This window comes from Festucalex cinctus, chromosome 21 (genome assembly GCF_051991245.1).
Source record: "Festucalex cinctus isolate MCC-2025b chromosome 21, RoL_Fcin_1.0, whole genome shotgun sequence".
Taxonomy (NCBI): domain Eukaryota; kingdom Metazoa; phylum Chordata; class Actinopteri; order Syngnathiformes; family Syngnathidae; genus Festucalex; species Festucalex cinctus.
The window spans coordinates 3561316-3586431 of record NC_135431.1 but is presented as its reverse complement, the minus strand read 5'-3'; the positions used below and the strand labels follow the sequence as shown (position 1 = coordinate 3586431).

The 25116-nt window shown below is 41.8% G+C and overlaps 3 protein-coding genes across 5 annotated transcripts in view; 2 read left to right on the top strand and 1 right to left on the bottom strand.

Annotated features, from left to right (window-relative positions):
- Nucleotides 1-129: 129 nt before the first annotated feature.
- Nucleotides 130-6191, top strand: eif2b4 (eukaryotic translation initiation factor 2B, subunit 4 delta). The gene is made up of 13 exons (XM_077510894.1): nt 130-204; nt 721-758; nt 836-962; nt 1042-1251; nt 1314-1396; nt 2589-2680; nt 2796-2910; nt 2992-3068; nt 3979-4081; nt 4253-4380; nt 4449-4626; nt 4700-4880; nt 5751-6191. Exons 1-13 carry the CDS (start codon nt 183-185, stop codon nt 5948-5950), a joined length of 1554 nt encoding a protein of 517 aa, XP_077367020.1. The 5' UTR covers nt 130-182; the 3' UTR covers nt 5951-6191.
- Nucleotides 6192-6482: 291 nt separating this feature from the next.
- On the bottom strand, nt 6483-8865 carry atraid (all-trans retinoic acid-induced differentiation factor). The gene is made up of 7 exons (XM_077510895.1): nt 8708-8865; nt 8395-8525; nt 8148-8216; nt 7970-8041; nt 7766-7887; nt 7593-7693; nt 6483-7513 (listed from the first exon to the last, which is right to left on the bottom strand). Exons 1-7 carry the CDS (start codon nt 8798-8800, stop codon nt 7409-7411), a joined length of 693 nt encoding a protein of 230 aa, XP_077367021.1. The 5' UTR covers nt 8801-8865; the 3' UTR covers nt 6483-7408.
- Nucleotides 8866-9432: 567 nt separating this feature from the next.
- Nucleotides 9433-25116, top strand: part of snx17 (sorting nexin 17) — a 28534-nt gene continuing 12850 nt past the window's right edge. For 2 of the 3 annotated variants that reach the window (XR_013281059.1, XM_077509757.1), the window contains exons 1-9: nt 9433-9995; nt 18093-18167; nt 19003-19120; nt 20572-20636; nt 22077-22187; nt 22275-22365; nt 23607-23694; nt 24274-24343; nt 24419-24511. Coding sequence is in view for 2 of the 3 variants with exons in the window: in XM_077509757.1 (XP_077365883.1) it covers nt 9936-9995; nt 18093-18167; nt 19003-19120; nt 20572-20636; nt 22077-22187; nt 22275-22365; nt 23607-23694; nt 24274-24343; nt 24419-24511 (771 nt within the window). In the remaining variant the exon portion in view is untranslated. Of the gene's footprint in view, nt 9996-10046; nt 11065-18092; nt 18168-19002; nt 19121-20571; nt 20637-22076; nt 22188-22274; nt 22366-23606; nt 23695-24273; nt 24344-24418; nt 24512-25116 lie in introns of those variants that run through there. The other variant, XM_077509758.1, reaches the window with a different exon arrangement.

Here is a 25116-nt window from a genome sequence, read left to right as displayed (position 1 = left end):
ATAAAAGTCATTCATTCATTCATTCATTCGTTCATGTGAAAAGAAAAGGTTACTAGCTGTTGTTTATTCGATGACCCTCAAGTGTATCAAATGATTAAGGTGCGCTTGCGCCTGTAGGGGGCGATAAACATTTTTTTGCGTCCCTTTTGCGCCGAAGCGGAAGTGAAGCGGCATCCGGGAAAATGGCGGACAACGTAGTGACAGGTGAGTCGGGAGAGCGCGTAAACGCTGAATTTTGTGACGCTTTTCGCTCGTTTGTGATGTTTTGTGGCGAGAGACGGGACAAAAACGACCCGCGCTTTCACGGCCCAAGTTTGAATATTTGAGATTTAACTCTCAACGAAGATAATTTGCCCGAAGCTATCGTGGAAGCTAACGCTGGGCTTTGGGTAGACGTAATTCCGTTATCATTATACATTCGCTTATATGGTAAAAAGCTAACTCAACCGGAAAAAAAGGCGATTCAGTTCATCTAATGAAGATAAAATGTTAAAATTGGAAAGACATAGGTTGCACTAATGGTGGAAATGTCGTTACTCGTCAGACGCAGATAAAATCATCACTAGTCATATAATCATTCTAATAGTGCGCTTAATTGCATTAGTATTAACGACAAAGAGTGTGTGTAGACCTTAAGCTGGATATCAAGGATGTTCATGTTTCCGCAATGAGTGTCACTGAAATGTCAAGTGATTATTGTTATTATATCTCAACCTGCAGATGAAAGCGACAAGAAAGCAGACATTGAACGTGCAAAGGCGAGTAGCAGTATTTTATTTTTTATATATGTGCAACAATTATAGATAATCCTCTGTCATGTATTTGGATGACACAGAGCGAAGGCAAGGAGTTGACCAAAGAGGAGAAGCAGCGGCTGAGGAAAGAGAAGAAACAGCAGAAGAAAAACAAAGAAAAAAAAGATGCCGAGCTCGATGCTTCTGTTGCGCCGCCTTCACAGAAATGTAAACGTCCTTTTCTTCCCGTGTTTTTCATCTCAGCCAAACTGACTTTTTTTCTTTTTTTTTTGTGTACATTTCTTAGCTCCTTCCTCAGTGCCTGCCGCCGGTACCGACGCTGCCGCGCCATCGGACAAGGCGGCCAAGAACAAAGTGGAGCTGAAAGTGGAGAGGAGACCTCGACACGACTCCGACAGGAGCTCCAAACAGGGAAAAAAGCGTGACGGCAGCCAGCAGCAGGCCGTCGCCGCATCTGCCGCCAAACCGAAAGTGCCGCCCAATGAGCTGCAACCTGGTAACACCACATGTGGGAAATAACTTATTGTGGAGACACTCATTGGCATGTTGTGTGCGTAGTGGTGAAGAGGCTGCCTGAACATGTCCAAGTGGATGACCCTGATGTGGTCAAGAAGCTGGCCAAAAAGCTGGAAAGACAACAGGTACCTCATTCTTAAAAACAAACAATAAATACAGATAACAACTAGTCTTTTTTTTTATATTTAAGTACATGTAAAAGTAGTCTAAAAAACAATTACATTGAACCCCAGTTAATCGAGGACAGACAACTGTGATACGTTGAAAGTCTGCCATATAAGTATCGTCTTTTATCGTCACCGATGGGCGGAAACCTTGTCTCCAATATAGTCAATTTCACTTTTTTTTTTTTTTTTTTTTCCCCACAAATGGATAATAATTGTCTATCCCCATGATGTCTCTTTTTTTTGCCACATTATTAACCAATTTAAAGTGCTAAAAATATGAAAAATGTTGTAAAACTGCCTCTTCCCTTGCTGAGCGGGAGCTGTGCAGCATTCTGTCCCCACAAGATTTAAAGTCTGGCTATTTAAACAATCAGGAGTGAAAATACTTAGGTTCGATCCATTTTCAGTAAGCCTGTTTTGTCAAAAATGGATCATGCAGAAGGGATTGGTCAGCCATTAACATGCTCACAGATTAATTTTGTTTTGTGGCGGGAGAAGCACGGTACACCCCGGACTAGTTGCCAGCCAATCGCAGGGTACATAATAACATCCAGGTTTTGATTTAGACGCTAATTCAGAATTTTTACATTAAGCAACTGTTATTTGTTGTTGTGTGCATCTAATTAACTTTTCAAGTTTGACACGCAGGAGTGACTCAACTTCTGTAATCGGCACGAATGACCTGCTTTGTAATTGATCAGGAAATGTCTTAAAGCTTAAAAGGGTCTTGCAGTTTGGGATTCCGCCTTATGGTTTGCATGCCTGCAACTGGTTTTTCAGCTGCATGGAAAGCAATAGATTTTTTTTGGCAAGAACCCTCTCTTTGTACGTGGAGATGTAGTGGAATGAAAAGAAATATCAGTGCATAACAAAATGGATCAATAATGACATTAAATGGCTTAGCAGCATGTGATGATTTCTTTCAGACAGAAGAGCTTGATTCCACTGAAAAGGTACAAAGTAATTGTTGTGACACGGAGACGTTTGTTTTGCTTATCTGCAATTGAGGCAAATCTGTTTGGTGTCGCTTTGCATGTCAACGACTTTTTACCAATTTGCTGTGTTTTGCCCTGGTATTTTATTTTATTTTTATTTTTTTGTTCAACGTGACACTGATGAGTAGTAAGGAGCAAAGCCGCTTTGCTTTCAGATCCCGCTTCGGTCAGACTACGGCTACAAGGTCAGCCTCTTCTCACACTTGCACCAGTACAGTCGAAAAGCCCCCCTGACGCAGCAAGTCAGGTAAGCAATTGATCCGACTGATCAAATGTATTGGCCAAGTCTCATAAAGACGGAACACGTTTCCACTTTTATCCTGACATGGGTGGTGGAACTCTGGTTTGGGTTTGACTTTCAGCATCCCTTCGTCGGTCATCCACCCCGCTATCGTCCGACTCGGCCTCCAGTATTCCCAGGGCATCGTGGCGGGATCCAACGCTCGCTCCGTGGCGCTGCTGCACGCCTTCAAACAGGTTTGACGACGCCCAGCCGCCTTTCAAACTGTCGTATTGTTCATAAAGAACAACTAAAAAGTGCACGCTCTGTCCCATCAGGTCATAAGGGATTACACCACTCCGCCAAATGAAGAGCTAGCCAGAGACTTGGTCAACAAATTGAAACCGTACATAAGGTAAAAACTATTATCGCAAGATGTTTTTTTTTTTTTTAACTAATAATTGTCTCATTTTTACATTTATATTGGTGCCTTTTACATAATTTTTTAGTGAGTGTCCAACTATTGAAGATGTAGAAACTGTCAAAAACATTTTATATACTATAATTTTATATATACCGGACTGTCTCAGAAAATTAGAATATTGTGATAAAGTCCTTTAATTTCTGTAATGCAATTAAATAATCAAAAATGCCGTACATTCTGGATTCATTACAAATCAACTGAAATATTGCAAGCTTTTATTATTTTAATATTGCTATTACGGCTTACAGCAATGTTAAAACAATAAAAGGCTTGCAATATTTCAGTTGATTTGTAATAAATCCAGAATGTATGGCATTTTTGCTTATTTAATTGCATTACAGAAAATAAAGGACTTTATCACAATATTCTAATTTTCGGAGACAGTCCTGTACATATACTGACACAAACATTGCCATAGGAATGAGTAATTACCATTCAGTTTTTTTTGTTTTTTGTTGTTGTTTTTTTTTTAAATATTTTTTAGTTGAGTTTCTACTTTTTATTTTCAGTCCTATAGTCAGTCATTGACAAACAGATACATTTTTTATGCATAACAGAAAAAAATGCATTTATATATTTAAATGTATGTAAAATGTATGTATGTATGTATTTTTTTTATATGACTGATTTATTTTATTTATTTTTTTTAATATTTTTAGATTAATCAATTTCTGTTTTTGATACTAAATACATCAGAATCCACGCAATGAAAATAACTAAAATGTAAAAAATGAAAATATTATGTTAACAGTATTTTCAAATATTTTTATTTACATTGTGTGGATTCATTTTATTTAAATTGTATGTATTTTTATCTATTTTTTTCTGCCTTTCTCTGCAGTTTCTTGAATCAGTGTCGTCCTCTGTCGGCCAGCATGGGAAATGCAATCAAATATATCAAGAAGGAGATCGCCAACATTCCAAATCACTGCAAAGAAGATGAGGTTTTGCTTTTTTTCTGGCTCCCAACACCTTTTGAAAGTGACACAAAAACAATTCAACCTTGTATATTTAATCACCAAGATGTCCAACTAAACTATGTTATTTCATCAAATGAACTTTGAACTTGTCTTTATACTACATAACGCTTCACAACATCCTGATATTCGTCACAGGCAAAGAGCAAACTGCTGAACTGCATCGACTGCTACATTGAGGAAAAGATCGTCCTGGCGGCCAAAGCCGTGGCGGTCTTCGCCATCGAAAAGATCAGCGACGGCGACGTCATCCTTGTCTACGGATGGTGAGCACAAATCGGAATCAAATGTTCTGGACGCTCGGGTGCCTCACGTTGATCTTCGTCTTGCGCAGCTCGTCGCTGGTCAACCAAATCCTTTACGAAGCCTTCAACAAGGGCAGGAAGTTCCGCGTGATCGTGGTGGACAGCAGGCCGCGGCTGGAGGGCCGCGAGACCCTGAGGCGCCTGGTCCGGCACGGCATCAGCTGCACCTACGTCCTCATCTCCGTCGTGTCCTACATCCTCCCGGAGGTCAAACGCAGACACGCTTCGCTCTCACGCTCACGCACACACTGACTTAGGCGTGACCTTGTTGCGCACGTAGGTGTCAAAGGTCCTCCTGGGCGCCCACGCGCTGCTCGCCAACGGTTACATGATGTCCCGCGTGGGCACGTCCCAAATCGCTCTGGTTGCCAAAGCCTTCAACGTGCCTGTGCTGGTGTGCTGCGAGACGTACAAGTTCTGCGAGCGGGTGCAGACCGACTCCTTTGTATCCAACGAGCTTGGTAAGTGCAAGATTTTATAGATAAATAAACATCAATTCTTTGCACTTGAAATTGCAATTCAAAGTCAGTTTTGTACGACTGCGCATTTGGGCCACATATAAATATATATATATTTTTAGGGGGGGGTTATATTCAGAGAAAAACTCGCACATTTGCGACTCTATAATGTGGCAAATTTACGGGGGGGAATAAATGTAAATTTGCCACTATGAAGTGGAAAATTAACGTGATTATAAAGTGGCAAATTTGTGGGGCAAACTATCGTATATGTGCCGCTATAAAGTGGCAAATTTGCAAGTTTATTAAGTGGCAAATTTGCGAATTTATAAAGGAGCAAATTTGTGAAAGAAAAAAACTCCTAAATTGGCCACTAAAGGGAAAAAAACAACTCATAAATATGCCACTATAAAGTGGCAAATATGCAAGCTTATAAAGTGGCAAATTTGCAAGAAAAATCATGTACATTTGCGAGCTTATAAAGTGGCAAATTTATGGGAAAAAAAACTCCTAAATTTGCCACTAAAGTGGGGAAAAAAAATATGCAAATTTGCAAGCTTATAAAGTGGAAAATTTGTGAGAAAAATACTTGTAAATTTACCACTATAAAGTGGCAAATTTGCAAGTTCATAAAGTGGCAAATTTGCGAATTTATAAAGTGGAAAATTTGTAAAGTGGAAAATTTGCAACTATGAAGTAGCAAATTTGCGGGGGGGAAAAATAATTTTGGAAACATGAATGTACAATATACATTTTATTATAAATTATTATTGAATTATACATGGCCCTAATATACTGTACAACTGCATGATCATCAGTTAAAAAAAGTCCATTTGATGGCTGACCCCTACGACCGATCATTTTTGTTCCCAGACGATCCCGACAACCTGATCGTGACGCGGAAGGGCAAGACGCAGCTGGCGCGCTGGCAGGAGGTGTGCTCGCTGGGTCTGCTCAACCTGGTGTACGACGTGACGCCGCCCGACTTCGTGGACGCCGTCATCACCGAGCTGGGCATGATCCCGTGCACGTCGGTGCCCGTGGTGCTGCGCGTCAAAAGCGTCGACCAGTGAGCCGGATCACGTCGTGACCTAACGTGCTTTGAGCATGCAATAAATCTAGAAATATATATATACATACACTCACAAAAGAATGGCACTTTTAAACTGAGTTCATGTGTTTTTTTAGCCTTCTTGGGAATGCCTAAATTCCTGAAATAACTTTTTCAGAAGGCCTCAACTTACTCCAAAATACATGAAACTGAGTGGATGTGTCCTTTGCAATAGAATGCACACATAAGTGCCAATGACGCAAGCCGGAATCAGCCATTTTATTTTCCAGCAGCCATTTTGAGTGACTTCCCTATTAGGAATTAGTTAAAATTAGGAGCCTGAATCCCAGACAAATAGGTCAAGCTAAATAACCAAATTGTTTTTGTATAAACCATCCAATTTGTGCAACGCATGTAAGATTGGTAAGGAAAAAAAAAAAAAAAAAAAGATCCATTCATGGTTGTTCTACTTCACCTATTCAACAAAATAATTAGTTATTCGCAAAAGAAAAAAGTGCCATAGAACACAAAAAGTCCAAGAATGTACAGTAATAGTCATTTTTGTTTTTGTTTTATTTTTTTAAGACGCTGAATGCCACATACATCCACACAATCATAGTGTTTGTGTCCAAGCTAAACAGCATAACAATACAGTGGAACCTTGACTTACAAGTTTAATGCATTCCACCACCATAATCGCCATAACTGACTTTACGTATGATTAAGGATGTCACGATCCCGCACCAAACACGAGTGACTTGATTTACTGCCGTTACAGTCCTGATCTGATGCCTCAGCAATGATTAGGAGCAAGAAAAAAATTGATATGACTATCAGTCTAATGCAGCAGTGGTTCAAAACAAAGTAAACAAATTCTTTTTGTAGCCCCATCAGTGGTGCAGCTTGTCTTTTGTCAATCAAGTCACTCGGTAACATGGTCTCCTTAAGAATAACAATGATGATAATAATAGTAAAAATCAAAAACAAGCATTTTTTTTCTGCTTCCCAGTGTGGACGTCCTTTTTCATCTTTAGTATTTGTCACGCCACCAAACTCTCCCAAAATTTTACATTCTGTCATGCAATACTAACCTATTGCAAAAACAAAAAAAAACAATACAAACTTTGTGCCTCAGGATTATTGTCACGTTTAAAAATTTAGATTAAAAAGATGTGGCACTCGCAAGTCAAGGTACCAGCACTAAATAGGTTTACATGTCACTTTAATGGTAAAAAAAAACAATTATTGTTAATTAATAGGCAGACCTTTTTCCCTCTTGTATGATAAAGCACAACTATGAACTTGGTCAATAAAAAATAAATACAATTTACAGAACGAAAACATGCACTTTTAAAATACTTCGAGATGACTGTGATACTAAAAACCGCCTAAGAATCCCTTCTAAACAGGGCACATACTTCCCTTTCAGCTCAGTAGATGAACCCACATGCAAAAAAATAATAATTATAAGTAGCCCAAACTACAGAGACTTGGCCTTTCGCCTCTGGGTGAACCACATCAGGAGGGAAAGGGCAAGTGTGGAAGCTCCCAGAGGCCCGAACACCTGGAGGGCTGGGAACTCGCCCTGTTTGGAGACAACATGGACAAATGCCTGACTTTTAACGTAAACATCAGAATTAAAAAACCACGAGAAAGGAGCAGACCTCTCGCAGACACTTGTATCCGTGGTAGTTGTCGGCGCAGCTGCACTCGAAGAAGCCGGGCCCGTGCGGACCGCACTGGGAGTACTCGGGACAGTTCACAGCTGGCGGATCGGCATCGGTATCGCTTATCGTATTTTAGTGACTAAAAACAGCTTTCTGTTGTGTAAACTTACACATCTTCCCAGGCTGATTGCACATGTTCCTCTGGCCTTCGCAATGGCGATTTCCCTCGTCTATCTCCACCCTATCCCAGGAGGAATTTCCACCTGGACAGCCGATGTCGGCGGGCAAAATCCTGAAAAAAAAGTACGATGTAGTTTAATTTTTTAAATATATAAATAAAACAAGTAAAAGAAAAATACTCTACTTGTACTTACAAATGACTTAACTGGCTAAATCCTTGAAATGTCGAGTCGCTCATGTTGACGATGGCGTTTGATGACAGATCTCTGTGAAAATCAGGAATGAGAAAAATACATATACGTTTCGAAAGAACGCATCAAATGTGTCCATGCTGTGTCACGTATGAAGACAGTTTATGTGTATCATACACACATCATTAAAGCGGCTGATGCTTCCTGGAGATTGTCCACGTGAGTTAAGGAGCAATTGGAAAGATCCAGTCTAAAAACAAAACAAAAAGCAACATATTACATTAGATCATAGTTGAAATGCATCAAATATGACTTGTACTGAATCCACAATTATACAAAATACACTCCTCCTACCAGAAGGTGACTCAATGATGGCTAATATAGCCGTAAATAATTTAGCCGTGTTTATTTACACTTGGCAGTCCTACCCGATGATGCGTTCCCGGTTGCTGGTTTCATTCCCCAGGCAGCAACGTCCGGCGAGCCGACCGTTGGACGAGAAGCAAAACGTACCCACCGCGGAGCCATTCTGCACCGTCCCGCTACATTGTTTGCATACCTGTGGACGCAAACCACAATTATAGTGACGGTTTGCGGCTAAATAAAACCGACACTGACTGTATTATTTATGCACAGCAAAACATTAGCTCGCCAGTCAAGTTTGATTGCGCGTCGTAATGAATCTGATTTTACGTCTAATAATGATAGCGTAATAAACAGAATAGTAATTCGTTGTGATACCTGCGGTTCGATCTGTTGCTGACTTTGGTAAATACACAAATAAAGGATAAAAACAAACAGAGGAGGCGTTAGCTGGTCATGCCCAGTTTTCATTTTTACCAGTTGAAGTCATGTGATCATACTGTAGTGGACACGTGACCGGAAACTCCTCCCAAAATATTGTTTTTCTTACATTTAGTGGTGTAAAAGGCTACCTTTTTTAAGTACAGCGTACACGACAATCAATAATAATGATAGTAAAACTTTTTTTTTTTTTTTAAACAGTACACATTATGTTCCGCCTTCTCTCGCTGTCACTTTGGATCGCACCAAATAAAAGTGGGGCAATTTGAGCACATGTAAAACGCTTGCTTTACATTAAGGAAAGTAAATACATCTACCAAACAATCATCTAAAATGTATATTTAACATAAATGGCTAAACAAGAAGAAAATACGCCATTTTTTAATGTCATCTAACCTTGGTTGGTTCGTCCACCCCCGAATGGAAAGAAAATGATCCGTGCCAGGACTGTTCCAATTGACCGATGCAACATCTTTAAAATAACTATTTCAGTGATATTGTGTTTTTATACGACTTTATTAAAGTTTTGGGGACTTGTACATTTTTATTCGTTGATTATAGAAGGCGAGGGGAACATTACAAACACAAACACAAACACACACAAAAAAATATATATATGAGCGCTATCCCCCTGCTGCATCGTGAATGGTTCTTCCCACCGAGTGTGTAGAAACCAGCTGCATCTCCAATCTAGTTAGCTACATCTGCTGAGCGAAAGTGAGCGCTCCTGCCAATTTTTTTTAATCGTTTTAAACTCGTTTTAAATCGACAACAACTCAGAATAAGCTTTTTAAAAAGACAGAGAATTTAACGTCCCTGCTGGTGGGAGTAGAATTTATCCACACTCGCAACATGTTTGCTGCAGCAGTTTGAAAAGTTTACGACTGACGTGGGAGAAGTTTTTCTATTTTTTCCCCCCCCTCTTTTCATGACGAAGCTAGCTCGTACGGAGGTGGATGCTAACTCGCCTCCCCTGCTGCAGCCTGACACGGCGCCACTGGACCGAGCTGAACCGCGCGCATGCCTCCCTAACCTCCCGAGTCACCGGTGACCTTCACTGCAGTGGAATTTGCCCGTTCTATTCGACTGAAATTCTGGACAACTGTGGCGTCTTGAGCATCGTTAGCCGAGGTGGCGTTCACGTACCGCTGGCTTGGAGATAAACATGCATTTTTCCATACCCGAAACGGAGGTTCGTTCGGGAGAAAATGGATCTACCTATGTGGTGAGTATCAACACACCCGTTTTGTTGGAAGTATTTTAAATTTAGTAGCTTTAAGATAATGCTGAATGCATAATGAGCTCATTGCAGGATTGCCTAATAAAATGTGAAACAGCTGTTAACACACCGTGTGACACGTTCAGGGACATACAGTAAAAGACAATTTATTATAAGACACTTAATTTAACACTTTTTATAATGTAAATAATGCACGTACAGTGTATAATATGTAGTATGTATCAGGAGCAATTTTACAATAATCTATTAATATTTCTAGTACTACAGTTATATGTTCTTCATTGAATGTATATGAACGAAACATTTATTTGCAGATTTCAGCTGTACAGATGCCATGTCTTGTTGTCAGTCCTCCTCTTTAAACGCATTCATTCCTAATGAACGTTGGTCGCCGTCAAGACGGAATTCAACTGTTTGCTGCCAATGGCGTATTTATTCGTCAAGTCCGTTTTTCAACGTTTAGGCATGGAAGAGGGTCTCGTCCAACTTGTATGTGGAATTCAGGTTTGTAAAACCACTCTCATGACAAACGGATTCTGTAGATGGCGGCATTGCATCGCTTGTGATCTGGGATCAGCAAAGCTTTTGTCGCATCAATTATGAGGGGAAATAAATGTAAGCGTTGAGTGAGTCGAGCAACTTTAGACAACCTCACACTTGAGCAGAGTATGCGTATGTATGACACGTGTTGTGGTTGGTAGTTCAAAGAGTGTGTCGTCACGATTGTGAGGTTTTTAGTTGCTTGTATTGTCACAAAACACAATATTTTATGGGGAACTCTTGAAAATGGCTGGCAGTGAATGAATTGATCTGGAACTCCTGTGAACTTCAGCAAGTTCAGCTTTACAGATGCCATCCTGGTTGTGTCCGTGATAGTGTTCCCTAAAAGTCAATTGTTGCTAGGGAACTGCTTGGCCTTCTTGCTGTTTTTTTTTTTTTTTCCAGCTCTGGGGATAAAAAAAGCATCTTGGTAATAAATAATCTTGCCGCATACCGATTGTTTTGCTTCTTCTTCATGGACGCGCCAACCAGCGTTTGAAAAGGACTGATACATGTGAGTATTGAAGAACAAACAAAAAAACGTGACATTTTAGCCATTTCGAAATGAAAAATGAAAGTCAGGGTGACCCAGCTCTAGGAAAAGGACTTGCTTGCTGGCCGTGCTAACGATATGAGCTCTTTGTACTTTGGAACCAGTGAGTCACGTCATTTGTTGAGTGCGAGTTTCACAACAGTCCAACAAGGACAGTTAAGGAAAACTGTTTTGAGCAATTATTCTATATCCGGCTTTACGCATTTTGCCCTCACTAGTAAGGCAATTTGGCGCACTAGTAGGATGTTACAACGGAGTCCAAACTGTACGAGGAGACATCTAGTGTTGCACCTTGAAACACGAGTAACCTTTTTATTTGATTTTTATTTATTTATATTTTTGACTCACAGTAGAGTAGGGCTGAAAGATTTTGAAAACTAACCTAACTGCATTTTTGTTGTTCTCAATATTGCAATTTAGTGCGATCATTTATTTTTTTCATATCCACTGATTTCAGTCTCAACAGTCAATATTTTCAAATTCTGTAGTCTGCTACATCTGATTTTATTTTGGAAAATGATGAAAATTTTTGCCTTTTTAAAATTTTTTTTTTTTTTTGGTGACATTACAAACCAAACCATTAACTGATTCATAATCAATTGTTTGTACATTTTCTGCACTATCAATTTGAAACGATGTCAATTTTTTTTTTAATATAGCTGAGCATTAAAAAAAAAATGTTGCTCTTTTTAATCGAATTCATTAATTAATATAAAAAAAACTAATTGACTGATTGGCCATTTATTAAAACAATTGTTAGTTGGACACAACCCAACAGAGATACTAACTGTTGGTTGGAATTGGAGCAGAAGGATTGTAATAATCTTAGACTGTCAGATTTACTCTTTATTACAAAATCAATAAGACGACATAATTGTTTTAAAAACCCAATGATAGCCGCCACCCTGACTGCCTGGTGGAAGGCATTAGAAATTACAAACTCCCAATTGGCGCCCTGTGGGCTCTCTCCCATTTGGCATAACCCCGACTTTCAACTTAATAATCAGTCGTTCCATTTAAGCCTATGGGAGCAGAAAGGAATTACACACCTTCATCATCTTTTCTCAGATAATAAGTTTATATCATATACAAACTTGGTCCAGAAATATGAAATAAAAAAGGGAAATTTCTTACATTATCTGCAAGTTAAAAATATGGTTAAGAAACAAATCCCAACACTTCAAGATACGCTCCAACTGCCTGTCTTAGCTAAAGATATTATAAAGCTTTCTCCAACAACAATAAAGAAAATATCAAAAATATATAAGTTATTTTTATACACAAATAAAACGTATTTACCGACTTTAAAATGGGAAAAAGACTTGTCTATAGTTCCGGAACCAGACTTTTGGACCCAAATCTGTGAAAATGTATTTAAAATGACCAAACAGACAAATTTGCAACTTATCCAATATAAGATACTTCATAGAACATATATTACACAATATATGATGAAAAAAATGGGACTCTCTGACTCCGACATTTGTCTCCAGTGCTCACAAAACACTGCCGATACTTATCTTCATGCTTTATGGTCATGTACTCCAGTGCTGCATTTCTGGACTAAAATCTTGGAAAAGCTCGCTGATATATTAAACTGTAGGCTTCCTTTATCTCCAAGACTGTGTTTACTAGGTGACTTAACAATAACTGAGCGACCATGTAAACAATCTCAATCTATATTTATAGCCCTTACTATTGCTAAAAAAATAATCCTTGTCAATTGGAAAAATAAACAATCTCTAAATATCGACCACTGGTTAAACTTACTAATAAATTATATCTCAATGGAAAAAATCTCTGCCTTAAATAAAAATCAAGTATCAAGATTTAAACAAATATGGTCTATGTACATAGAATATTTTAATCTCAATTTGGCAACTTAATCCTGCCAAGATTCTGCCTGTTAACGAGAGCCACCACATCGTTACAACTTCTGTTTTCGCTGCTCCTGTATTTGGTATTTTGTATCTGATTGTTTTTATTTTTATATAGTCAGGAACCTAGTTGCTGCTAGTGGGCTCGAGCATACCACACTATACGACACTATACTCAATAACTCCTTAAGATCTATTTCTAGTGGGCACTAAGCATCAACACTTGGTGTTACTGCATGCTAATTAGTCAATTTTCTTGACGCCGTCCCCTGTGGTCGGGCGGGGGTGGTTCTGCCCCCCCCCCCCCCCCCCCCCCGTTGTCTGCTCGGTGGCGGTTGCGTCTTGGCCGCTCCCTGGGCCCCCTGTGGGGTGCGGTGTTGGGGTGCTTCCCCTGGTGCCCGGGGCGGTGCCGTCCCGGCGCGGTCCGCTGCTCCGTGCCCGGCGGCGCGGTTCGGGGTGGGTGGGCCTCCGGTGTGCCCCGTGGTTCCCTCTCCCCTCCCCCTTCCTCCCCCCCGTCGCCTCTCCCTCCTCGCCTCCTCCCGCCCATCCTCCTCTGCCTCCCGGTCCCTTTTCCCTTGTCGCCCTCCCTCCTCCTCTCCCCCCCCGCCTCCTGCCCTGCAGCCGCCCTTTCGCCTTCTTGTCGTCTTCTCCCCGCTTCCCCCGCCCCCCCCCCCCCCCTTCCCTGTCTGCCCTGCGGCCCCTCCCCCTCCCTCTCCCTGGGCCTGGGGCTCCCTCCCCGGCCCGGGCGTCGGGCTCCGGGGGCCGGGCGAGGGTTTGGGGCCTGCCCCGCTCCGGTATAACTCCTGGTGCCCCGGGCGGGCCCCGGTGGCTGGTGGGCTGTCCGGTAGCCCTGCTGCGCTGGCTGTCCGCCCATTGTGGTGCCGGGTGGATGAGGTGGGGGGCGGCGGGGGGTGGGGGTGCTGGGGGGCGGGCGTGCCACCTACACCCGCCGGGTTGGGTGAGGCCCCGCTGGTCGCTCCTCTTACTCACTTCACTAGCTTGCACTATACACTTTGTAAATATACACATAGGGCACACAACACATTTCTTGGTGGGGTGGGGAAGGGTGGAAACACCGTCTTCACCCTTCAACTCCCCTCCAATTTTAATGCACCTCACGTCCAAGGGGAGGGGTGAGTTGGGGCGGGGAGCCATCAGAGGGGATGGACTGCAGTGCCTGGCAGCGCTGTGGTCCCCCCCATTTGTGTCCCTGCCCCACCACTTTGTCCCTCCATTCCCTTTTTTAATGCACCACACATATACATATTCATTTTTTGGGGGGGGATACGGGTGTGTCGGAGTAGGGGAAATTTTTTCCCTCTGCTCCGACTCACCTGCTCCCAATTTTAATGCACCACACGCACACACTTGTATATACACTGGGTGGGGCCACATTCACGGTGTAAGGGTAGAGCTCGCCAGTCGGCGAGCTGGCGGACTCAGTAACAGGGTTAGGTGTCACTTGTACTCTGGCGTGACGACCGGGGCCTCTCCCCACCGGGCTCGGTGTTCTGGTGTCCCGCCTTCTCCCCTGGTGCTTCCTCCTCTGCTTCCCCCCTCCCGCCGCGGTGCAAATCTCGCGCGGCTGGAGGTGGGGTGGGCACATCTTCCCTCTCTGCGCTGCTGCCCGGTGCCGGTTTCCGGGGGGGGGTGGGGGGTTCTCGCGGGGGGCCGGGTTCGCGGGGGGGGGGTGGCGGCCGTCGGGGGGGGGCGGCTTGTTTGGGGGGGGGGTGGAGGTATGGGTGGGTGGGGGGTTGGGTGCTGGGGGTCGGGGTGTGTTCGGGGGTTTGGGGGTCGGGGGTGGTGGGGCCTGGGTCGTGGTGGATGGCGGGTTTGGGTGGGGTGCGGGGGGGTCGTGGGGGGATGGGGGCTGGGGACCGGTGGGGCGCTGTGGGGGCCCGCTGGGCCTCGTTCTGCGGCCTTGGGCTCGGGGGTGTGGGCCGGGGCTGGGGCGGGGGTGTTCCGGGTATCTGGGTCGGCTCGCTGACCGGTGTCCGCTCGGGTGGCTTGGGGGTGGCCTTGGTGCTGCCGCGGCCTGGGGATTCCGGGGGGGGTGGGGGGGGGGGGGGGGTGCTCGCTTTGCTGGACCGCGGTTGACGGCTTCTCTCTTTGGTGGTGGTCCTTATGCATGCCAGATCCGTCGCACCAGCATCTACTGAAACTCAACAGAAGTACCCTCTCCCTCCCACAGCCCCTTGAATCAGTTGGTGCTGGTGTCTGTGGTTCTCACTTTTCTTTATCTATCCTTCCCTCCTTCCTCTCTTTAGTTTTTCCTCTGGTCACTTGAGATCTTAATTTATTAGAAGTATGAGGTTTCTGGGGTTGGCATAAGACTCCGGTTTTGTAACCACGCAGGAGGGGTCTTGTTGGTGCTGGACTTCACTTTGATGGATTGGATGTACTGGCTTCTATTGATCTCACTCTGCCTTATCGATCCTTCCCTCCTTCCTCTCTTTAGTTTTTCCTCTGGGCTCTTGAGATCTCGCTAAATTTGCTGGAATTTAGAGGCTTCCGGGGTTGGCGTAAGACTTTGATTTTGTAATCATGGGGAAGGCAGGAAGTGTTTGGTCGGTGCTGGATGTCACTTTGATTTACCTTTCTTTTCTCTTTATTTCTTTTTTTTCTGACCTTTTCTCTGGTCTCCTGACCATTTAAATCTCACGACTCTGGCAAGATTCTGAAGTACCTGGTTAAGGCGAAGGGTAATGGGATATTTATAAGGTTTTAGGTGAATGAATGAGTATAAATTTATACGTATTTGCACGCACGCACGCAAACGCACGCAAACACACACACGCAAACGCACGCACGCACGCAAACGCACGCACGCAAACGCACGCACACATACACACACACAAAAAAAAAAAAAAAAAAAAAAAAAAAAAAAGGAAAAGAGCAATGATGACAAGACGTTGAATCGGTAAGACTACCGAATGAACAATTCTGAGCTCTTCAAAAAAAAAAAAAAAAAAAAAAAAAAAAAAAAAAAAAAAAAAAAAAATAAAAAAAAAAAAACAATTGTTAGTTGCAGCCCTACCTCTGAGCATATAGTATGTTATCTTTCAGTTTAAAGAGTTAGAACCCTGAAACACTGATGCAATTCATCTATGCTGTTTCCAATTATGTATTAGCATTAGGCTAGCCGCTAGCCTTTAGCATTAACTGGCTGTACTGTTCTAGGGAGTAGCCCTCGTGTGAAAAATTGAAGTTGTACTGTAAAAGCAATAATGTGCATAGTCACTCTTCCTTCCTGCCTTCTTGCATATCATTTACTTCCCCCCCCCCCAACATTTGCTCCTCCAGTTCTCATCCGCACTTTTTTTTTGTTTTAACCTTCCTTCCTCTCTCTTGCTCCCTCATCGCAAAGGCCCAACGCTTCTTGTCCCGTCGAAGAATTAGCCCTCTGGAGTCGTGTTCTCTGCTATGCGTTTGTTTTCCCAGATGACTCAGGAAGTTGTTGACTATAAATATTCAGTTGACACCGGCCAGCCAGAATATTAAAGTCCACTTGGTCTCTTGACACCCGCATGGGAAATGGCCTCTTACTGCAAGCATGCAGAATGCACTTCCTGTGATCCGTGCTCATCGAGAAGGACAAATATTACTCCCCAAAACAAAACGGCCGAACGCTCTTCTTTGTTTGAGCGCAACAAGGCTTGTTCGTGATGAAATAGTGCTTCATAATTTGTTGGGCTAAACCGTTTTGAGAAATAATTGCAAATTTTTTTTCCTCAATATTTCAATTATTTTTCAATGTCCTCTTGTCATGTACTTTTCAACAAACAAGCAATGAATTCATCCCTGTTAAAATAAGAGCTTTAAATATTTGGTTTTATAGATTAGGCTTATGGTAAAATAAAAGCAAATGACCCATGAATTGTTATGAAAGACGGTTGATCTACTTCAATTGGGGTTGTCGACGTATTAAAGGCTTTGGACTTGCATTTTTTTTTTTTTCACCACTCACAATAACAGCTTGACAAAATTCTACCAAACAAGTGTCGCAGAAACGTAAGTCATTAATCCGATTACAAAAATAATGCAAGCAATTCTGAAGCTTTAATCACTTCAACAATGAAACAATGATACACAAACGTGTGGACTGCACTTCTTAAGCATTGAACTTACCTAGAGACTATATAATTAAATAAAAAATACATACATTGCGTATAAAGTAAAAAAATAAAACCCGCCGACCAGAGGTTTGGTTCTGTTCTTAAATTGCAGCCTTTGCCATATGCAAATTTCATTCTACTGCATTGTCATGTCGATTTGAATTTAATTGTTCAGCTTTAAAATTTTGCAGTTTGATCATTTAAACTGCTTCATTAAAACATCCAAAAAGTGAGCAACAATCGTAATTCCAGCCCAAAGTGTCTCCCTGCCCGGCTCTTTTACAGCCGCTCGTTTCCATTTTTACAAGACAAAAGAGCCAATTCGCAACAAAAACGAGATGTCGCGTGAAAAACATTCGTGATAGGATTTGTCGTCAATTGCACGTGATTTATCCCGCTGTGGTTGTCTTTCACAAAGGATTCCGGCGAATCTATCCCAACATTTTTTTGCTATTTTGCCTTTGAGACATTTGGCCCTCCGCATCCAAGCGGTGATTTAACAGAGGAGCTATGCAGTAGTAACAGGCAGCCTGTTGCACAACATGTGACTAGGGAACGAGTGTTTGGCTGGAAAATGTTTGGCCAGCTCCATTTCCCCTCTTTTTCGATCTAATTTTGTGGTTCCTCTTCATGAAAACAAAGCACGAAGGTGGACGTTATTAAAAGTGCGGAATTCCTCAAGTTTGGGATCTTAAAGCTTTGCCAGGTCGATACGCTGGTGCTTTGAGATAAGAGTGACCCAAGTTTGACCAATGTTTTTTGGACTAAATTTACTGTCAAACTAACCATAAAACAAAGAACTTGTTTCTCAAGGCACTACACAAAGGAGAAACGTTGTATCCAGTAATAACTAAGAGGACTTAATGAAAGTGCCCAAAAATGTCTACACCAAAGCTACATGGTCCAACAGAAAGAGGTCAAATTGAAGCTTGGCCTTCAACATGCCTAATAAATAAATAAATATTAACATCCCCGTGCACTTGTGTCCGTCCCGCAGGCTTACAACATCCACGTCAACGGCGTTCTGCACTGTCGGGTGCGCTACAGTCAACTCCTCGGCCTCCACGAGCAGGTATGCACACAACCATTATTGTTTTTTTTGGGGAAGACTGGAACACATTAATTTCCATTTATTTCAACAGGGAACGATAAATTGAGATACAAATGTTTTGAGTTTTTCAAGACGCCATTAAAACTCCTTCTCAAGTGATAAGGGAGTACCCCTGACTTTCTGCAGGCTTCTGATTGGCTAAAATGCGCACGCGTTTTAATGTTAAAGTGCCTTTTGTTGCTTTGGCAGCTGTGTTTTCACACGGACCGCCATTTATTTTTGTTTTTCAAATGAGACACAGATGGGCCCAAGCACAAAAAGCAGAACCGTCCACCGGCCGTTGTCCGTCAAAATGATGTCATTTTTTTTCCAGCGTGGGGATGAAAACATTAAGGGGGGGGGCGGATATTTTTTGCCGAGCGAGGTCCAAGTCGGCCTGTCTGGCTCCTGCGTCTCTGTCCTCATGTCCATGTCATCTTATTTGACGGTCGCCTAGCAACAGGGTGTGGGCGCGTGGGGGAGGATATGCGCACTCATCGTCTGCAAGGGCAGTAATCGTGCGAGGGCAAACTTTGCCGCGCTCGTCTGTACACGTTTCTCGATTGTGTGGAAACGAGGAGTCACTGTGACTTACCTTTGTCAAACCTTGTGTTGGTACAAGGATGAGCAAGCAATAAATGATGCAACAAATGGGAAAAAAATAGAGGTGCAACAATTCATTGATGTGTCAACAGCCGGTGAGTGACGTGGGTGTCATCCGATGAGAAATTTAGAATCACGTACATCTTTGGATTCACTGATAGGGGGCGGCTGAAAATTCCGATCAGTTGACGTCGTCTGCTTTGTGCGCCCGCAGATAAAGAAGGAATATGGCAGCAACGTGGTGCCTTCCTTCCCCCCAAAGAAGATCTTCACGCTGACCCTCGCTGAAGTGGAGCAGAGGCGCGAGCAGCTGGAGAAGTACATGCAGGCCGGTTAGTTGGTTAGCACACCACAGAAATGTATGTTTTCTGCGTAAGTTAGTGTAGACTGTTGGGCACATTAAAAAAATATATCTATACCAGTGTAAAAATAAAAATAATTCTCTTGTGTGTAGTTTTAGTGTAGCCTTTTAGGTTTAAGGAACTGAAAGCTGATTTTTTTTTTTTTTTTGCAAAATTTACTCGGGTGTCTGATTTGGGTTGGGTTGTCTGTCGATACATGCGCTATTATTGCCTTACTTCAATTACTTTGAGTTAAAAAAAAAAAAGAAGAAAAAACAAATCTTGAAAAATTCAGCCGTTGAAGACACTCTTACTTCGCATCGTGACATTTCGTATACATGTCTATCGTGAATAGACCCACAAAAAAACAAAAAAAACAAAAAAAGTCTCAAGAAGCCATGCCCAAAAAGACATAGGAAAGCTCCCATTTTGGTTTGAAGCAGCCATTTTGGAGTCACTTTGGACATTTCCAGGGTCCTACCGACAAAGTTCAGTCGGAACATGAAATTTAGTAATTAGGGTCGTCATGTGTTGACCCACGAAAAAGTCACCCCTAAAAATTATTATTAACGGTGTGCTACTATGCTGCCATTTTTTTTTTTTGACTTTATATTGGACAATTGAAAATCTTGTCCTAAAGCCAGTTTCACCAAGCAAGATGAAAATTTGGGTAGACATGTTTCTCATGAATAAAACATACAAAAAAAAGCCTCAAAGACTTAGGCCATCACGTGTGAACACATTAAAAAGTCTTTAAAAGCAATCCATCTCTGATAAGAGACTGAAATTTTGCTATTTTAAGTAATTTTCCGGTAATTGTGGTCAATTCAAGCAGTCATAAAAAGCAAATTTGAGTGGCATAGAAAAATGACCGACATACATCGCAAAATAAAATAGTTAATCCCATTTGTGTTTCAAGTAAACAACCCCGGCCCGTGTTTCGCGTCACGCTCCAGCGCCCCCCCCCAAAGTGGACTTTCATCTGCACTTTTTAAACCCATTAGCCTTAAGCTGAACCGTGTGCGTACACAAACAAGTTTGCCGAGCTGGCGACAACGCCAAAGCGGGCCTGTTTTAATCCTCTCAGCGCCAGCCACCACCGCGGAACAAGGCGGCGTTGTTGGAGCCCGTATTTGCTCAACGTCTGTGAGTGGACACTGTTGTTGGCCAAAAGGGGGGTTACATCATGGCTTCTATGTGGAAAAATGAACACAAGCTGGCGCGCTTGCAACAAAGAAGCTTGGCATCGTTTGAATAAAAGGCCCCAGTCTTCATGTTAGCGCGCTTACTTTATCATAGTAGATAATTACGCCGCCAACATATTTGCCCGTCTGTAATCATTTATCGTTGCTTGAACGTTCGCCATGAACGGCACTCACTGTTCACGTGCTCGCCTTGCTTGACTCATTGTCACGTTTCCTCTTTTTTTTTTTTTTTGACAGTGCGCCAGGACCCACTGCTTGGAACCAGCGAGTTGTTCAACAGCTTCCTAAGAAAAGCACAGCAGGTCGGTGCCACGTTTATCGCGCCGATGCCCGCACGTGCGTCGCCGGCACCGTTGGCAGCAGGAGGTCTCGCAAGCCCACTAATTAATACCTTGTCACTTGGCGAAGGGCTGTTAAATATTCATGTTCATCGTCTGCACCGTCTGTCAGACGAGCGGGCGCTTTCCCACCGGGTAAAATTAATTCTAAAAACGAGGTGGCGCAATTACCTTCATTAGACGTGGCATATGTAAAGCCGACTATTGTCAGTTGACTTTTAGTGGGCAAACACAACGGGGAAATGTCAACAACAACAAAATAAATTATAGGGGGGCAGATCTCTCCCTCTAGATAGATACTGATGGTGTTCCACTAGTCTCTATGCAATTTCCACAGATTTTTAGATGAATTACTTGCCATTACAGTCAATATTTTCACTGCACACTTCACATGAATGTCAAAATTGTCCAGAATTAGAGTAGAAATCCAATGGTGTTCAATTCGACATCAATGTAAAAAAAAAGAAGCCCTGCTCAATTATCGCTGTACTTAATTCATGTTTTATATTAACTCATTCACTCGCAGCCATTTTCACTGAAGCGACCTTTGCTGCCGGCTGTTTTACTGGATTTTGACTGCAAGGCCCATAGAATATTGTGTTCTATTGCTATTAATAAAATAAAAAAAAAAAAAACATCGAACCTACCAAAAGAAAGATTTGGGTGTCTACTTTCATCAGGGGGGGGGGGGGGGGTATATTTCTATCTGTTTCCATTTTGTAGAAATTAGAATTAGAATATAGATAAGTTTCATCATTATTCACAAATCTTTTGAAAACTTTGGGGAAAGAGCTTGTTTGCAACATGTCCCTGGTTGATTTCTTATACTCTACTGCCACCTGCTGGCCATTTTTGTCATAACTACCATTGCTTCAGAGGCTGCATCAAAGCCTTCTGTATGATCTAGGCTAAAAAAAAACAAAAAAACATTAAAAAAAAATTTATAAATGCATTTTTGGGACCATGGTAATATATAAAATTGAACGTATTTATACATTTTTGGAATTAAATGAGTTAATGGCATACAAAGTGATTGTCATACATATTTACAGTACTGTAATTATGATTAGGCTACCACGTTAGCTACTGTATTGCGCTTTCTGACGGATTCGGCTTCCAGTGTGAACTTCCTTTACATGAGGATATAGCAGATGCGTTTCCTTGTTTAGTTAAGCAAATTCTTTTTTGGTGTTACAGATCAGATTTAAAAAAAGAAAAAGAACATTGTGCACAATTCTGGTTGGACTGCATTTGTCTTTGTTTGCAGTGTCTTGGACAAACCTGCCCCGTGCAGGAGAAGTTTGTCTTTAAATGCTGTGTCATCATTCCTTCCCAGGTTGAACAGTCCTTTCTTATCTTTGGCACAAGTTGCTAACCTGCCAGCCTCTCTTGTGGCTCTCGCAGGAGACTCAGCAGATTCCCACAGAGGAAGTTGCTCTGGACATCTGCCTGTCCAACGGTCAGAAGGTGACGGTCAACGTGCTGAGCTCCGATCAGACAGAGGACGTGCTGGATGTAAGCGATTGTGGTGTTTTTTTTTTTTGTTTTTTTGTTTTTTTTGTAGTGAATGAATTAAATGTAGACGTGTTGTTCTTCCTGAAGGTCGTCGCAAGCAAACTGGATCTCCCCGAAGACCTTGTGGCCTACTTCAGTCTCTTCCTTGTCCGTGAAGGAGAAGAGGGAGGCCTCACATGTACGTTACGCAACACCGCCAACAAGCAAACAACAACAGTCGCGTACACAATCAGCGCTCTACTCATTACTTTTCCTTTCCATCATCAACGATAAGATAGCACGTTGATTACTGAAGCAAATGGAATGTTCGGCACACTCTGTTCATTGCGTTATCGGCTTGTCTTCTTCAGGAGACTCACAAATCACCGAGATGTTCACGGGCAGATAAGATAGGACGTTACCATTAATCTAAAATTTATTATTATTACATTACAAAAGTCGGGTCAATCCTAGTTGGGTTTTCTTTGATGCAACTGTTTTTAAGAGTGTCCCTCGAATTCAATCCTGTTCTTAGCTTAAGTGCACTTGACATTTTCATGGTTTGCATGGGATATTTAATTATAACCCCTCCAAGTCTGATCTTCATCTAAAATTGTGACAAAGCAAACACAAAAAATGGGCAGTGTCCATGTTGTGTGTCAAATAAATAAATCAAAAATAGGGCTGCTCGATTCTGTGTGTGTGTGTTTGTGTGTGTGTGGGGGGGTGGTTGGCAATGATCACGCTTATTTTGGAATTGAAATTGTAATCACGATTATTGAAACAATTATTTTTTTTTTGGTACAAAATAAGAAAATGTTTAAGAATTTCAAAATATTAAAATCAATTAAAAATAGTATCACTATAATTACTATGCAAGTTATTTTTGGACTATACAGAATTTATAATATATATATTTATCATAATATTTATTTCTGTTAGCAAAAACTTGAAGTTGGAGTGCAGCTTGTGCACTGTGCAGTAGGGCAATTCATTTGTTTTTGTGGTACAAAACAAGAAAAATGTTTAAGTGTAAAAAACACAAAATATTAAGACAATTCTTTGAAACACTAATTATGCACGTTCCCCTTGGTTGAAACAAAATGTATTAAATTATTTTAAAATTTCAAGAAGGTGCAAATGTATACATTTGAACAATTCAAAAATTAGTATTAATTTTCTTCTTTTTTCACAATTATGCTGATTTTGTCATTGCTGAGTGTAATAATTTAAATTGTAATTGAATTTTGATTAATTGCGCAGCACAAATGAAGTAGCTAGGTTATTTATTTGAGCCAGCTTTTTGCATTAAATGAATAACCCAAAAAGTTGCGCCGGTCCCTTTTTGACCCAATTTGGGTTATTTTTGTCTCAACTGTTTTTCAAGTTACTCATCATCCAAGTGTCTTGAGCATGTTGCTTTTTTTTTTTTTGCCGCAGTTGTGCGGAAGCTTCAGGAGTTTGAGCTGCCCTACGTGTCCATCACCAGCCTACACAGTCCAGAATTTCACATCCTCTTACGCAAAAGGTAGCGTACATGTTTCTTATTTGTATACAGATGACTGATCTAAATCATTCTTGGTGCCATCTTCATGCCAAGAAACTACTTGGAAGTGAGTTGAGGAGCTTCATGTAGTGCTTTGCTGCCATCTTTTGGCATCTATTAAACCTTTTTGGGGCAACGATCCCTCACGTATTTTTTTTGCGAGGGCTTGGACTTGGCCATCTTAGACTGTCATGTAATCGTAGTGGAATCCCGTGTTGTCATTCTTGCTCTCAAGTTGTGGCCAAACAGTTTTGGCCTCCTCTCCAGCGCGCGCACATCGAGGACCTCTGGATGTTGACTCGGGTTTGCGCCTCAAGGGAACTCTTCTAAGTCCTCCTGACCTACTTTTCTGCATATGTGAGACGGCGGGGGATGATGGAATGTGAAACCCGCCAAAAGTTGGAAGGTGGACGACTAACAGACCCCCCCGATGTACAAGCGCCAGAGAGTACAAAATTAGGAAGCGTGTTTGGAAAAATGTCTGCATTGCTGAAATTGAAAATGACAAGATTGTTTGTTTTTGCAATGTGTGTTTGAAAGTTTGTGCATGTTTCTGTGCAGTTATTGGGACATGGCGTACGACGGGGACGTAATGGACAACAGAGTTGGCCTCAACTTGCTTTATGCCCAGGTGAAAAACGAATTACATCATGTTTTGTTGGCGCACATGTTGAGAGGAGTCCATTTATTGCGTCCGACCAACCAGACGGTGTCCGACATCGAGCGAGGCTGGATACTCGTCAACAAAGATCAGCACAGGCAGCTCAAGTCCCTGCAGGAGAAAGGCTCCAAGAAAGAAGTACGATCAACACAACACTTGTTAACGATAATGATTATATCACGATATGATGACACCGCGATTATCGATTATATCGGTCAGGTAAATCCACGATTATCTATGATAAAACTACTCAAAACAAACTTTTTTTTTTTTTTTCAGTGAAAAAAATACTTTTTTTTTTTTTCCACTGAAAAACTATTAAAACTGGTGTCGTCTTCACAGTGAGTACTTTAGTGTATTTTTTTTAAAAGTTAAAACAAATACAAATGTCTTACTGACAAATTTCTGTGAAAAAATTTGCATCTTAATATCGTCATGCAATATGTCAGTCATGGTCAATTGTTTCATTTTATTAATTGACAATTTCTTTGTGTAACACTGCAGAAGAAAATATATACAATTACTTAAATATGAAGTCTATGCTTCAAAAAGTCAAAACAAAACAAAATATGATTTAAAACTAAAATTGAAGATATAATACACTATTTTCATAGAAATGTATGCAAAACTGAGTCAGTTGCTGAACAGTCTTGCACAAGTAAAAGTAAGCTCATGAGTTTTCTTCGCCTGAAGACTTATGTACATTTCCCTGCCACTCTTATGAGGCGCTCCCCCTAGTGGCC

Excerpts from the sequence above, each read along its gene's own strand:
- atraid (XM_077510895.1), bottom strand. The coding sequence starts at position 8,800 with ATGAAAACTGGGCATGACCAGCTAACGCCTCCTCTGTTTGTTTTTATC. Across the intron at positions 8,042-8,147 it reads GCATCAGCCGCTTTAATGAT|AGATCTGTCATCAAACGCCA; the intron begins GTGTGTATGATA and ends TGATTTTCACAG. Across the intron at positions 7,514-7,592 it reads GATACAAGTGTCTGCGAGAG|GGCGAGTTCCCAGCCCTCCA; the intron begins GTCTGCTCCTTT and ends GTCTCCAAACAG.
- eif2b4 (XM_077510894.1), top strand. The coding sequence starts at position 183 with ATGGCGGACAACGTAGTGACAG. Across the intron at positions 1,252-1,313 it reads GCCCAATGAGCTGCAACCTG|TGGTGAAGAGGCTGCCTGAA; the intron begins GTAACACCACAT and ends TTGTGTGCGTAG. Across the intron at positions 1,397-2,588 it reads AAAAGCTGGAAAGACAACAG|ATCCCGCTTCGGTCAGACTA; the intron begins GTACCTCATTCT and ends CTTTGCTTTCAG.